Here is a 12,647-nt window from a genome sequence, read left to right as displayed (position 1 = left end):
CATAGTCCCTCCAGCGTGTCCTGGGTCTTCCCCGGGGCCTCCTCCCGGTGGGACATGCCCAGAACACCTCCCTAGGAAGGTGCCCAGGAGGCATCCGAAACAGATGCCCGAGCCACCTCAGCTGGCTCCTCTCGACATGGAGGAGCAGCGGTTCTACTCTGAGCTCCTCCCGGGTGACCAAGCTCCTCACCCTATCTCTAAGGGTGCGGATTAATAACAACTGAAAAAAATGACACATTATATGCTAAAACTATTGAAAGATCATTCAGGTCAGGTGACGTGTAGGAGTGAATTTCTAAGCAATGAAGCTACTGGGTCAACTACGGAAACTTATGTTACACATCAGGCCACTGTGTTAAACACCACCTATCAACATCCAGTGTCAGCTGGTATAGACGTTTGCAGCCGTAGGTAATACAATCTGAGGGGTCACAGAACTGGTCGTAACATCTATAGCTAAAGATTATTAATACAACTTACTGTTTTTCCATCTTCCTATAACTTAAACAGCATTTGGGTTAACATTCATCCCTCACACCATTCTACATACCCTTAGCCCCCTGCCACATGTTACCGTGTAAGCAGATCACAGAATCTGACAGATCACAGAAATCACTGTAACAGCATCAATGCAAAATTGTGCTTATATTATTTCTGCTTCTTGTCCTTTAAAGAGCGTTTGGCTTAATGTCCACACTTCAGAAGAATCGTCATACCACAAAAAGATAGCTCAGGTGACATTTTCACAATGAAGGTGAAACTCCTCATTTTGTTAACTACACAGTCTTATGCTGGTTTACTGTTTACTTGCCCCTTTCATGGGGATATGTACATACACATTGAGAGCCGATGTACCAGAGTCAAATTCCTCGTGTGTCCGACACACCTGGCCAATAAAGCTGATTCTGATTCTGAAATATTGTGCACTCAGTGCCGTATGAAGCCTTTACAAAGGTAACGTTAAGCTAGCAAACAAACACACACGCGTGGAAACGTTAGCATGCAACATTAGCAACTAAGAAACATCAGTGTTTATTGCAGGGCTGTCTGTAGATAATAGTTCGTGACTCTTAAACGTCAAACGTCAATAAACAGCCAGTTGTTTGCCACCTTTAAGTCCCATGGTTATCTAGCAATAGTTAGCCTATTAGTTGGCTAATGTGGCTAGCCTCCTGTGGACTAACCTGGTTTGTTTATAAATTCCTTACCAGCAGTTTTTATTCCATAATTGCGACGCCGTCCTCAATTACGCACAACTTCTGTTTTAAAATAGGAACAAACTTCGCGTCTCATTCTGAAACAAGACAGTTGAAGTAGTTTGGGAAACCAGCTGTTGGATTAGTTTTACTAGGAAATTCTCCAGTCAGGCGGCCATCTTGAATAGCCTGTCTAGGAGGTCACGGGATCTGTTTTGGGAACACATGCCACGTAATAGTTACAGAATCTGTGTTCATTCTGGATTATAGTTAACAGAGGTGGCGGCGAGGCAGTCTTTATTCTTTCAAACATTATAGTCGATGAGCCCACTTATTTTTCTTTAAATGTTTCTGATCACTTAGCTTTCCAGCTACCGCTGTATGTAAAATATTAGGAACTGGCTGTTTTATGTTCTGTTGGTTTTTGAAGTGAAAAAAAGCAAACAGACATTAAAGTTCAAATATTTTCTGATTTCTGCTTCTCACATCTCAGGGTTTCTTTATTTTTCACTGTTTTATATCACTATAACCTGAATATCAGGACTGCAACTAACAATTATATTTATTACAAATGAAATAGCTGATAATTGTATATTTTTGACTGATTATATCTAGGAAATGTCAAAACAGTTGTATGCTAAAGGTTGCCCACCGCTGAGCAAATTATATAGGATATTTTGTTTTTCTGTTTTCTGAGTCCCTTCTTGTTTGCTATGGTGATGGACAGGTTGACAGATGAGGTCAGACAGGAATCTCCCTGGACAATGATGTTTGCGGATGACATTGTAATGTGTAGTGAGAGCAGAGAGCAGGTGGAGGAACAACTGGAAAGGTGGAGGTCTGCTCTGGAAAGAAGAGGAATGAAAGTCAGTCGTGGTAAGACAGAATATATGTGTATGAACAAGAGGGAGGGGAGTGGAACAGTGAGGTTACAGGGGGCTGAGGTCAAGAAGGTGCAGGAGTTTAAGTATTTGGGGTCAACAGTCCAGTGTGATGGGGAGTGTAGGAAAGAGGTGAAGAGGCGAGTGCAGGCAGGTTGGAGTGGGTGGAGAAAGGTGTCAGGAGTGTTGTGTGACAGAAGAGTGTCAGCAAGAATCAATATAAAGGTGTACAAGACAGTAGTGAGACCAGCTATGCTGTATGGGTTAGAGACTGTAGCAGTGAGGAAAAGACAAGAGGCAGAGATGGAGGTAGCAGAGATGAGGATGTTGAGGTTCTCTTTAGGATGGACCAGGATGGACAGGATTAGGAATGAGCACATCAGAGGGACAGCTCAGGTCAGCTGTTTTGGGGACAAGGTCAGAGAGGCCAGATTGAGATGGTTTGGACATGTGCAGAGGAGGGATAGTGGTTATAATGGTAGAAGGATGTTGGAGATGGAGCTGCCAGGCAAGAGGGCAAGAGGAAGGCCAAAGAGGAGATATATGGATGTGCTAAAAGAGGACATGAAGTTAACTGGGGTGAGAGTAGAGGATGCCGAGGATAGAGTTAGGTGGAAACAGATGATTCGCTGTGGTGACCCCTAACGGGGACAGGCGAAAGAAGAAGAAGATTTTGTTTTTCTAACTCAAAAGGGCGCTTTGACCACCCCCTCTGCTTGTGCCTGTACCTGTCCTGTACAGTGTAACAACAGTTTAGCACCACCATGCACCACCTGTGTTCTCTGCTTTTAGTAGTCAGGTCTTCTGGGTTTGAAGTGTGCACTAGTCCCTGTGTCACTCAGAGAGAGAAATGGCCGCACTTTAGCGTCATATATGTTAAATATAAGATCACGCAGTTACAGTATTTTACTTTTGATACTTTACGTAGCCTACTGATACACTTTGCTCATACTACTTATGCATCAAAGTGAGGATTTTTACTTGCAATCCTGCATTTTTACAGAAATATTTTATTACTTTTAATCCAGTAAAGTATCTTCCGCTACTAGCGCAAATAAACACTTTCTCTCGTTATCCTGTGTCTGACATGTGCGCTCCGGGCCGGTAGATGGCGCCCATGCTAAAGGATGCCGGCTGTCGGCCATTTTTACACAAACTCAAAAGAAGTCGAGGAGGAACGAAAAGAAACAGGAAGAAGGCGAAGAAGATACGATCGGTACCACAATGACTTCGACTAAGAGATTATGCAAGGTAAAATTTCTAATATTATTGAATTTCAGCTACTTTAAGACGGTTTTTAACAACTTGTTTCAGCGTAATGTGTGTAGCCACAAACTGGTTAATCAAGAGAAAATCAAGCGTGTTTGGCGTGAATGTGCCCGACGGAATGAAAGGATAAAGACGTCCCACAGACGGCGGTTAGGTAACCAGTGAGTTTGAGTCGGAGCGTGATTCAGCACTTCCAGAAAACTGTCAGATACGACACGAAGTTGTCCAAAAATGTTAGTATCTGATGAGGAGGCTTATTAAACAACACGTTGGTGAAAGTGTACCAGCTCGTTTGGGGCGCTGTCACCGTCTGAAGCCAGTAGCTGGGTCGAAAACATGGAGACTCTGGGGCTGGGACATGACGTCAGACCTCAGCTGTGCCAGACATCAGACTAAAATTATTTCATTAGTCGAGTAATCGATCAGTGGATAGGCAGATAAACAATGAGCAGGTTTAGTCATTTTTCAAGCCAGATACTCTCTGGGCTCAGCTTCTCCACTCCGAGGATTTGCTGCTTGTTTTGGTTTCAGTTTTAAATTATAGCTGCGAATTGAACATCAAGGCTGCAGCAGTTGTTTTTCAGACTAATCATACAAATTTTGAAGTGAAAAATACCTGCAGTTGAATGATTGTTTGTCTACCGTAGAGCAATTTACATATTTTGTTGTTTTTTGAAGTGGAAAAGAAATAAATAACCCCCCCCCGATGCAAACATACATTAAAATATCTTCAGTGTATTTATAGTCTTACATTGAACTTAAAGAATACAAACTGTGCTATGTGCATTAGTTTGGCTAAGTCAGTCCATAGTAACCCCCCCCCAGTATCACAGCTTGCCAACAGTTTCTGTAGCAGCTCAGTCTTTCTGCCTGACACATTTTCAGCCTCTGTTCCTGCAGATCACCGCCGTCATGTGCGCACAGCACATTTCACATTTCCCCACAGATTTCCAATGATTTTCAGGTCAGGGGAATGAAAGAGTTGCTGCCAAAGCTTCCGCTCATCTTTCTTGAACTAGTTCCTAGTGGATTTGAGGTTTGCTTTGGATCACTGTAGAAACCGGGCTGTTTCACCTTTTGTCACTCACTGCTAGTTACATTCCACCACTGGATAAATGATTACATTTGTTAAAAGCCTACTTAACATAGTACAATGAATTGAGTATAGAGCCCACTACAGGCACCAGTCTGACAGCTCAAATGTACATATGTATATAATATAATAATTGAATCCTTATGTATATAATGTTTACAATGGGAGCCTGTGTGCTGGAGATAAAGTCCTTATATGCTCAACATACTTGGCGATTAAAGCTGACTGTGGCTCTGATTAGCTCGAGTCACATGGACACTGGGTGACTTTCAGTTTGCTGGCTCAGTCTCATACTTAACTGTTTCACTGGGACACCCCAGGATTTGGTTTTGGTTAGTTGTGTTAGGAATTCCCCATGTGACATCATGTTGTCACCACTTCCTGAATTCTCCCAACAGTCCAGTTTTACAGTTCAGATTAATTTCAATGAGAGTAAACATCTGCAGACAGGAAGTAGAGCAGAGTGACTCCCAGCTCCCTTTCACCTTAGAAGTTTGTATCAACTCATGTTTTATGAAAGCACAGTAAAATGTCGAGTACTGCACCAAGAGCTTCAGCAATTAGTTGTTGATTAACCGAACATTTGCTGTTGGTCTTGGTCTTAGTAAATTACATGAAGGTGGCAGAACATTAAACACCTCTGAATCTTGATAAAGTCGACTTTATGGCAGAACAGTTTTATTGGACTGTTAGATTGTACAGGTGTACCTAATAAAATGGCCATGGACAGTATAGTTGGTGGGGTCCCAGTAATCTCTTGATTTTATACCATTTTAAATCACTTGTTTTCTTTCAGGAGCTCGATGACATCCGCAAATCTGGGATGAAGCATTTCTGCAACATCCAAGTGGATGAGTCAAATATTTTGACCTGGCAAGGGCTCATTGTTCCCGTAAGTACTGGACCTGTGCTAAAACCATTTGGAGATGTACCTAAGGCCCAGCTAAAATGAAATAAGTTTTAAAAGGTTCTTTTTACACCACTTGTTCTCCTCTGATAAAAGCCACTGAATAGAAATGTATATTTAGTGTTTTTGGTTTTGCATTAACTGTCTACGTACAGTAGAGGGCAGCTTTTTGTGGATACAGCCAATCAAAGGTTTGTGTACAGCAGACGGTCGCACTGAGCCACACAGAAGCTGCTACACAGACTCTGAACAACCACTCACATTTCCTGCTCAAGTCCCCTCCTTATCTAATGTACAAGCTCAGACACACCTCAGCTTGTTGAATGAGCCACTGAACATTCACCGGGGCAAAGTGCACCGCTAATAATAAATAGGTCATTAGCATCTCAGCTGCAACACATTACCCACAGTATGCAAACTGCACTGTGGCCAGGTGTGGTGCTGCTCACTACCACTAACCCACTGTCTGCTCATAATCATGGCATGAGTTAGTTTACTCCGTCTCTCAGCCCCCCCGCTGTAGCTGAGCCTTCCAGCTGCTGTCAGTGCAGCACAGCAGCTGGACATGCCCTCCCGCTGCTGAGACCAGAAGGACCATTTCTGATATGCCCCCAAGTCGGTTTCTTTCTTTTAACAGTTAAAAAGATCCATTATTTTGACTGTTAAGGGAGGAAGAAAAAAGTGGTTTCAGATGGACCACTGAACATTAACATCTTATTTGCTGTCTACCAATTTTCTCCAAGGACTGTCCTCCATATGACAAAGGAGCCTTTCGGATTGAGATCGTCTTCCCCGCCGAGTACCCCTTCAAGCCCCCTAAGATCACCTTCAAGACAAAAATCTACCACCCCAACATCGACGAGAAGGGCCAAGTATGCCTGCCTATCATCAGTGTGGAGAACTGGAAACCGGCCACGAGAACCTGCCAAGGTGAGAGGGACGGCTGTGTGGCGCTGCCTGAAGGCTCGTGTGAATACCCACATTTCACTCCTGCTGTCACATCCGTCTGTTTTTGGGCTTCACACCGAGACGTTCATTAATCTGTTTACTGCAGCTAAACTAGGTTACTGCTAGAGATCCGGGTCTCGCAATTACAAGAGGTTTTCCAGTAATTAGAAGAAAAGCTTCATGAAAACGGTGACTTCTGTGCATAACACGTTTCTCTTATGTCATCTCTCCTCCAGTGATTCAGTGTCTTATTGCTCTGGTGAACATACCTCAGCCTGAGCACCCGCTGAGGGCAGACCTGGCAGAGGAATACACTAAAGACCGCGCCAAGTTCATGAAGAACGCCGAGGAGTTTACAAAGAAACACAGCGAAAAGCGACCTGTGGACTGACGAAAACACTGACCCTCACCGCTGTTTTTCCTCCTTTGTTTCCGCCCCATCTCTGTTGTCTTTAAAGAGATGCCATGTTCTCGTGTACCCACATTATTTTAGCACTCTGCAAGCACTCCTTAGAGGCTTGTGTTTCTGTTTAACTTTGCCAAAAAAAGCAGGACTTTTTGGTGAATAGGCAGGCTCTGGCCTCTAGGTGTCTCCTTTTGGTTTGTTAATCACTTTCTACCGATTTCTTTTTACAAAAATATAGAGAATTGCCAGGGATGGCATCCTGGAAAGTGACATGTCTGAAATAAAAGTGCTGTTCTGCTTCAACGTTGAATGTTTTCTTTGATTAATCATTAGTGTATGGAGACTGTACAGATGTCTAAACTTTGCTTTCCGTTTTCTCATCCCCTGCCTTGATTTTGCTTTCGTTTCCTTTTCCATGAGGATACACTGAAGTCTGTGAAATCACCTGTTGCAGTATATGAACATTGTTACTGATCCACATGTAAACAAAGATATTTATAAAAATGCAGCAACATTCTTCTGTATTTTGAGATCTTGACAAATATCCCTTCTTTAATTACAGTTCTTCCACCTCTGTTGGCCTGCCAGGAAGTGCATAGGGCCAGTCAACATATTCATTTTTACATGGGAACGCGGGTCTTTATGTGATGATGTAACTACTGGATGTCAGACACGGTTCTGGAGACACTTCAGTTTCCTCTCCTAAGCAGTTCAAGCACATGCAGTTAATGATTGTTCAGTTTATGGAGAACTAAACCTTGGCATTAAAACAAGTTAAACATACAAGGCTGTTCCAACTGATTTTACTTGTTCATCTAATTATGGTGTTAACATTTTTGTATTAATAAGGTATGCAAAGCCCTGATTGGTTAGAATAGAGGTTTGACCTAGAGTGTGGTTGTGTACAGTAAACAGCTCTGACTCCTGTGTCACAGAACAGTCCCTGTCAATACATCATATACATTAGCTCAGAGCAGACCACACTGTAACACTCAGTATGTGGTAATACATCTGCAGGCGCAGCACAGCTTATTAATGAATAAATGTTTTTGATGGAAGCTTAATCAAACCTGTATGGCTGTGTTTATCTTCAGGTGATACACCTACTTTCTATGGTGGGTTAAAGGAAAAACCTGAACAAATAACTGGAGAAGCAGAAATGAAAGCTTCTACACAGGCTGTGAAGTTCAGCGAGTGGTTAAATCAGTCCCCGTCCGCGGTCTACTTGAACACCTAAGAGATGTAGGACACTAAATAGTGAAGCACCAGGAGTAGAAAAGGTTAGCAAACCAGTCAAACACATGTGACTAGATCACTAAATAGTGTTCCTGTTATGAAAAGGGAGTGGGCTGACATAACAGATAAATGAAAGTGAGAGAAAAGCGAGCAGTAAGACTGTAACGCAGCCTGTGAGTTTCAGTTTGACAGTGCCGTATGAATCAGGAACCAACTTTAAACTGTGGATACTGTAAAAATCAGACTTTATGTAGTGTCCCTGAACTTATTTCAAACTGAATGTGGTGAAGAACCAAATGTGTAACTGTCTAAATATTTAGGACTGTTAGTATCCGTTTCCTTTAAAATGCCCAGTTGTTACTCCCTTTTCCTTTTCACATTCCCCTGCTCTCCCTACATTTAAATACCAGCAGGAACCAATGAAATCAGGAACCAACTTTAAACTGTGGATGCTGTAAGACTCTGACTTTATGTAGTGTCCCTGAACTTATTTCAAACTGAATGTGGTGAAGAACCAAATGTGTAACTGTCTAAATATTTAGGACTGTTAGCATTCGTTTCCTTTAAAATGCCCAGTTGTTACTCCCTTTTCCTTTTCACATTCCCCTGCTCTCCCTACATTTAAATACCAGCAGGAACCAATGAGTATTTAACTGAACCCTGATCCTTTCTGCTAAATGACACTGAGTATTTAACTGAACCCTGATCCTTTCTACTAAACGACACTAAATCATAGGCTGTATTATGAAGTGTTACTGAAATGTCAAAGAAAATGCAGTTAAATACAGTCGAAATATTCGCTACTGTGGGCTTTATTGAAATGGGGGTTACAGTGAAGACCTGACCTTGAGGTAGAACAGTCCCCCAACTACAGCTCATGTGCAAGATTTACAATCTTTGTAGGAAGGATCAAGAGACAACCACCTCTGCAGCAGCAGACAGACGCTGTTCGGAGGCTCCTCCTTAGGCTTGGTTTGGGAGAGCGCATGAGTGGAGAGCTGACCTACTAGCACACGATGGTGTGACCAGTCCGGTTTTACTTTCTAAACTGAGCAACGGGAGGTGGGATTTTGATATCCTGGCCCTTCTCCAGCTTCTTCTCACACTCAACCAGGTAGTTGACCCCATCGATCACCAGCTGGACCAGCTCCACCTAAAAATACACCAAAGTTCATTTCTGCAAAAAAAACCAAAACAACCCAGGCTCCGACTGGTTTCTCATGAGCCTGAGGTGCCACACAGGTGTGTTACCATGACTGAGTTACACACTGTAGTTCCTAAGTCACATGAACAAAGAAAGATTTTTTTTTTAATCCGATGGAGTGAGCTTCACCTCAGATTTGCCCAGACGGTCATTGTTGGAAATGTCAAAGATGTCTCCAGTGGCAGCTGTGTCCACGCCTCCTGTGCCTCGTTTCTGGAGCCGCAGGTTCTCCAGGATTTTGGAGAACCGTGGGTCCTGCAAAGTGTTGTCACTCTTTTATAACACTACAATGAAACACCAACACTGAGGGCAAAAACACACATTAATATTGATTTGAATTTCAATATATACCGGTTACTTTCCAATATGGTTATGAGTAAACAGTAGTTGCAAACCAGTCTCATCACATGGCTCCAGTTGTTCTGGAGCTTTCAGTTGTATCACATGATCTTCTTCAGCAGACGGAGTTCAATAAAAATGCTGTTGATGTTCTATGTTTCATTATTATCAACAGATCAAGACCCAAACTAACAATGTGCAAGTCCATCTACCTTCTGATGTCAGTGTCTGTCCCAAACTAACTGGTTCCCACTGAGGATGTAAAACTACAAAGTGGCTGGTGTGAGTGGGACAATGTGTGTTACCTTGCTGAGTTTTGGCAGGCGCACGTGCACACCTGCCCTGAGGCCGGTGCCCAGGTTGGAGGGACACGTGAGGATGTAGCCCAGATGGTCGTTCCACATGAATTCCCAGCCTCTCTCCTGGATCAGATGCTCCACCTGTGGGATGACATGACAGAAGGCGAGAGTTGTGCTGTCACACACACTATGCATCATCACTGTCCGGTCAAAACTGTGCCTCTGTGAATTCTAAGTTTTCCAGGGAAAATTAAGAATTTCAGTAAATGTTCCTTTAACTAGATGCACTGATATAAAGTGACACAAATGGAAATGTTAATAATTTTTCAAAGATTGCTGCCAAAAGGAAGTAGCCAAAGAAAGCTTAGTAATTTAGTTTTCAAGGTTGTCTAAATACTAGACAGTATCTGACATTTAGAGACACACAACCATACAAAAGTTATATCTACATTCAGTTCCTCACAAAATACAATTTGCCATTAAAATATTTTAAATTAGCATTCTTTACATTTGTGTTTGCTAGCTGGCAACCTTCTTCTCTACCACTGTTACTCTCTAAGTACATTTTGATCTAAATGCCAGTGTGAGCGAGATGAGATGCTAATGCTGATGTTTAGCAGGTATAATGTTTATCATCCAAGTCAGTTTGATGGTTTCTGGAACAGTTTAGCATCTTAGCATGCTAACACTCATTAATTAGCATTAAAACTACAATTGAAGCTGATGAGAATGCTGCAGGTTTTGTAGGTATTTGGTCATAAAATAAAGTATAGTACACAAAATAAATATTTGGCCTGATCCTGATGATGTTGCAAGAAAAAACATGGAGGGGTTGCTAAAATGATTACAATTCATCCTGAGTGAAAGACAAATGTCTAGACAAGGTTTCATGGCGTGGTTCAACCAGACGACATCCTGATTGCATTACTGTTTGCTCCATATGTCATCAAAATGATCTGCCTCTGCATCATGCTTGTGTTAACTTCACAGGCTCCGCTGCACCTGTTTGAGTCCTCGGCAGAACCTCTCAAACACCCTCTTCATGTTGCCCCCCTTCTCCATGGAGATGACCCTGGTGTGGTCCTCCTCATTCACCCAGATCAGGAAGGTCTTCTCATTGTTGTGCCTGCACAGAACCAGCTAAAGGAACTGAACAAAGAGCTCTGCAGGTGAAGCACAGCTTTCATTAGACTCATGGTCATCAGTGGTGGAAGAACTACTCCGATTGTATATGTGACAGTAGAAATACCACAGTGTAAAAATACTCAAAGTCCTGCATTCAAAACATTACTAAAACACAAATATACTTGAGTACAAAAAGTAACATTCTCATCCTGCAGAACGGCCCGTGTCCCAGTAACGTCTCTGATACTGGATCATAGTGACTAATTACTGTGTCCATCACTTTAACGCTGCAGCTGGTAAAGGTGGAGCTGATGGTAACTACCTTATATACTTATACTGTGAAGTACTTTCCATCCTACTGGGTAGCTGGTGGATTTCCTACTGGGATCAATAGAGTCTGATGGTTCTACTGGGTTTGGTTTGATTCATCTGATTGTGGACCTGAAGTTATCAGGTACATGTAGTGTAGTAAAAAGTACACGGTTTGTCTCTGACGTAGTGAGGTCACAGTATGAAGGAGCAGAAAATGGAAATACTCAAGTACAAATAACCTCACAATTGTACAGTATTTGAGTAAATGTACTTAGTTACTTTCCACCTCTAATGGCCATGAAGGACCCGTCATAGACACTTTCATATTTCATGCTGCTTGTCTGTGCAGAATCAATTTGTGCATTTGTAACAGACAATTCACACCAAATGGAAAACACACACACACCAATATTTCCTGTGGGTTTAGCCACCGACCTGCATCATAAACAGCCTCTACTGGGCTTCCCAGGATACAGAAAATATCAAAGATGAAATATTTCACTGTTATCGTTGACATGAACGAGCATGTCAAGGTCTAAAAGGTCACACTGCAGACATGCAGTAGAGCTGAACAGACCCTACCAGATGCCCCTGGCGTCTGGCCAGTCCCTGGCCATAAAGGCACATGTCAACAATGGAGAGACAGGCTTGTCAAACAGGAAGTGGTCCTGAAGGTGGAGGCGTGGGAGGCAGAGACAGGTTGAAGAAGAACACAGAGGTGAGGGATGTCAGAGAGGAAGAGGAGGACTTGTCCATAATTTATACCAGTGGTGGAAAGAAACTTTTACTCAAGTAGAGAAGCTAAGCACCTTTTTAGGTACTTGACTATTTTCAATCTACTCCATTACATTTACAGGGCAGCTTTAGCGGTAGTGTCTGTGACTTTACATACAAAACATATGCTGATAAAGTATTATTCCAGATGAAAGGCTCTGCTCACAAACACAGGTGTTTTCTGATTAGACCTGCTCAGGTGAGCACTGTGGTCAGGAGAGCTGCCCAAATCCTGAAAAGCTTCTCTGTTAAATCTTGTTTTATAAGACAATAACCTGCATCCACAACATGTCGTCTTGGGCCTCAGGAACTCTTTAATGGCCAATCAGTACTTGATATTGTAAGTACATATTCTGGTAATACTTTTGTACTTTAACTCATGTAGAGTGAACGCAGGATGTTTACTTGCTACTTTTACTTCTTCCACCACTGGAGGAAACTACACACCTGTAGTGGAGAGGATAAAGGACTTCACAGACCGAGACATAAGAAAACCTGTGGGTTGAATATGTTGGTCCTCCAACACAGAAACCAGCCGCCAGTAACTCACGTCAATGAGCTGCTGCTGCTCCTTCTCTGTCATTTCTCCCAGACTGTAATAACGTCCAGCCAGGTCTCCCTTCAGCCCGGCCAGAGCCATCACAACCACCCGCCCACC

General features: G+C 42.6%; 3 protein-coding genes across 7 annotated transcripts in view; 1 reads left to right on the top strand and 2 right to left on the bottom strand.

The window, feature by feature from the left end:
• The window catches only part of zfyve16 (zinc finger, FYVE domain containing 16), a 17,963-nt gene extending 16,532 nt beyond the window's left edge, over positions 1 to 1,431 (bottom strand). For 2 of the 5 annotated variants that reach the window (XM_020587089.1, XM_020587088.1), the window contains exon 1: positions 1,209 to 1,430. The gene's annotated coding sequence lies outside the window, so the exon portion shown is untranslated. Of the gene's footprint in view, positions 1 to 1,184 lie in introns of all 5 variants that reach the window. The other 3 variants (XM_020587090.1, XM_020587087.1, XM_020587086.1) reach the window with 3 other exon arrangements.
• Positions 1,432 to 3,224: 1,793 nt separating this feature from the next.
• On the top strand, positions 3,225 to 7,483 carry LOC109952186 (ubiquitin-conjugating enzyme E2 L3-like). The gene is made up of 4 exons (XM_020587122.1): positions 3,225 to 3,328; positions 5,236 to 5,331; positions 6,090 to 6,276; positions 6,531 to 7,483. The coding sequence occupies exons 1-4, from the start codon at positions 3,302 to 3,304 to the stop codon at positions 6,683 to 6,685; spliced, it is 465 nt and encodes a 154-aa protein (XP_020442778.1). The 5' UTR covers positions 3,225 to 3,301; the 3' UTR covers positions 6,686 to 7,483.
• A 1,254-nt stretch (positions 7,484 to 8,737) lies between these two features.
• The window catches only part of ckmt2a (creatine kinase, mitochondrial 2a (sarcomeric)), a 7,431-nt gene continuing 3,521 nt past the window's right edge, over positions 8,738 to 12,647 (bottom strand). The window contains 7 exon segments of the mRNA XM_020587121.1: positions 8,738 to 9,089; positions 9,270 to 9,395; positions 9,785 to 9,919; positions 10,781 to 10,904; positions 11,798 to 11,883; positions 12,540 to 12,644; positions 12,646 to 12,647. The exon segment at positions 12,646 to 12,647 is cut by the window's right edge and continues 115 nt beyond it. Coding sequence (XP_020442777.1) covers positions 8,973 to 9,089; positions 9,270 to 9,395; positions 9,785 to 9,919; positions 10,781 to 10,904; positions 11,798 to 11,883; positions 12,540 to 12,644; positions 12,646 to 12,647 — 695 coding nt within the window. The 3' untranslated portion in view covers positions 8,738 to 8,972.

Source organism: Monopterus albus, unplaced genomic scaffold (assembly GCF_001952655.1).
Source record: "Monopterus albus unplaced genomic scaffold, M_albus_1.0 scaffold439.1, whole genome shotgun sequence".
Lineage (NCBI taxonomy): Eukaryota > Metazoa > Chordata > Actinopteri > Synbranchiformes > Synbranchidae > Monopterus > Monopterus albus.
The sequence above is the reverse complement of the archived record's forward strand: the minus strand, read 5'-3'. Positions and strand labels throughout refer to the sequence as shown.

What these genes read in the sequence shown, in the direction of transcription:
- LOC109952186 (XM_020587122.1), top strand. Translation starts at nt 3,302, where the DNA reads ATGACTTCGACTAAGAGATTATGCAAG. An exon ending in CGACTAAGAGATTATGCAAG is followed by an intron (nt 3,329 to 5,235) that starts GTAAAATTTCTA and finishes GTTTTCTTTCAG; the next exon opens with GAGCTCGATGACATCCGCAA. An exon ending in GGCAAGGGCTCATTGTTCCC is followed by an intron (nt 5,332 to 6,089) that starts GTAAGTACTGGA and finishes ATTTTCTCCAAG; the next exon opens with GACTGTCCTCCATATGACAA.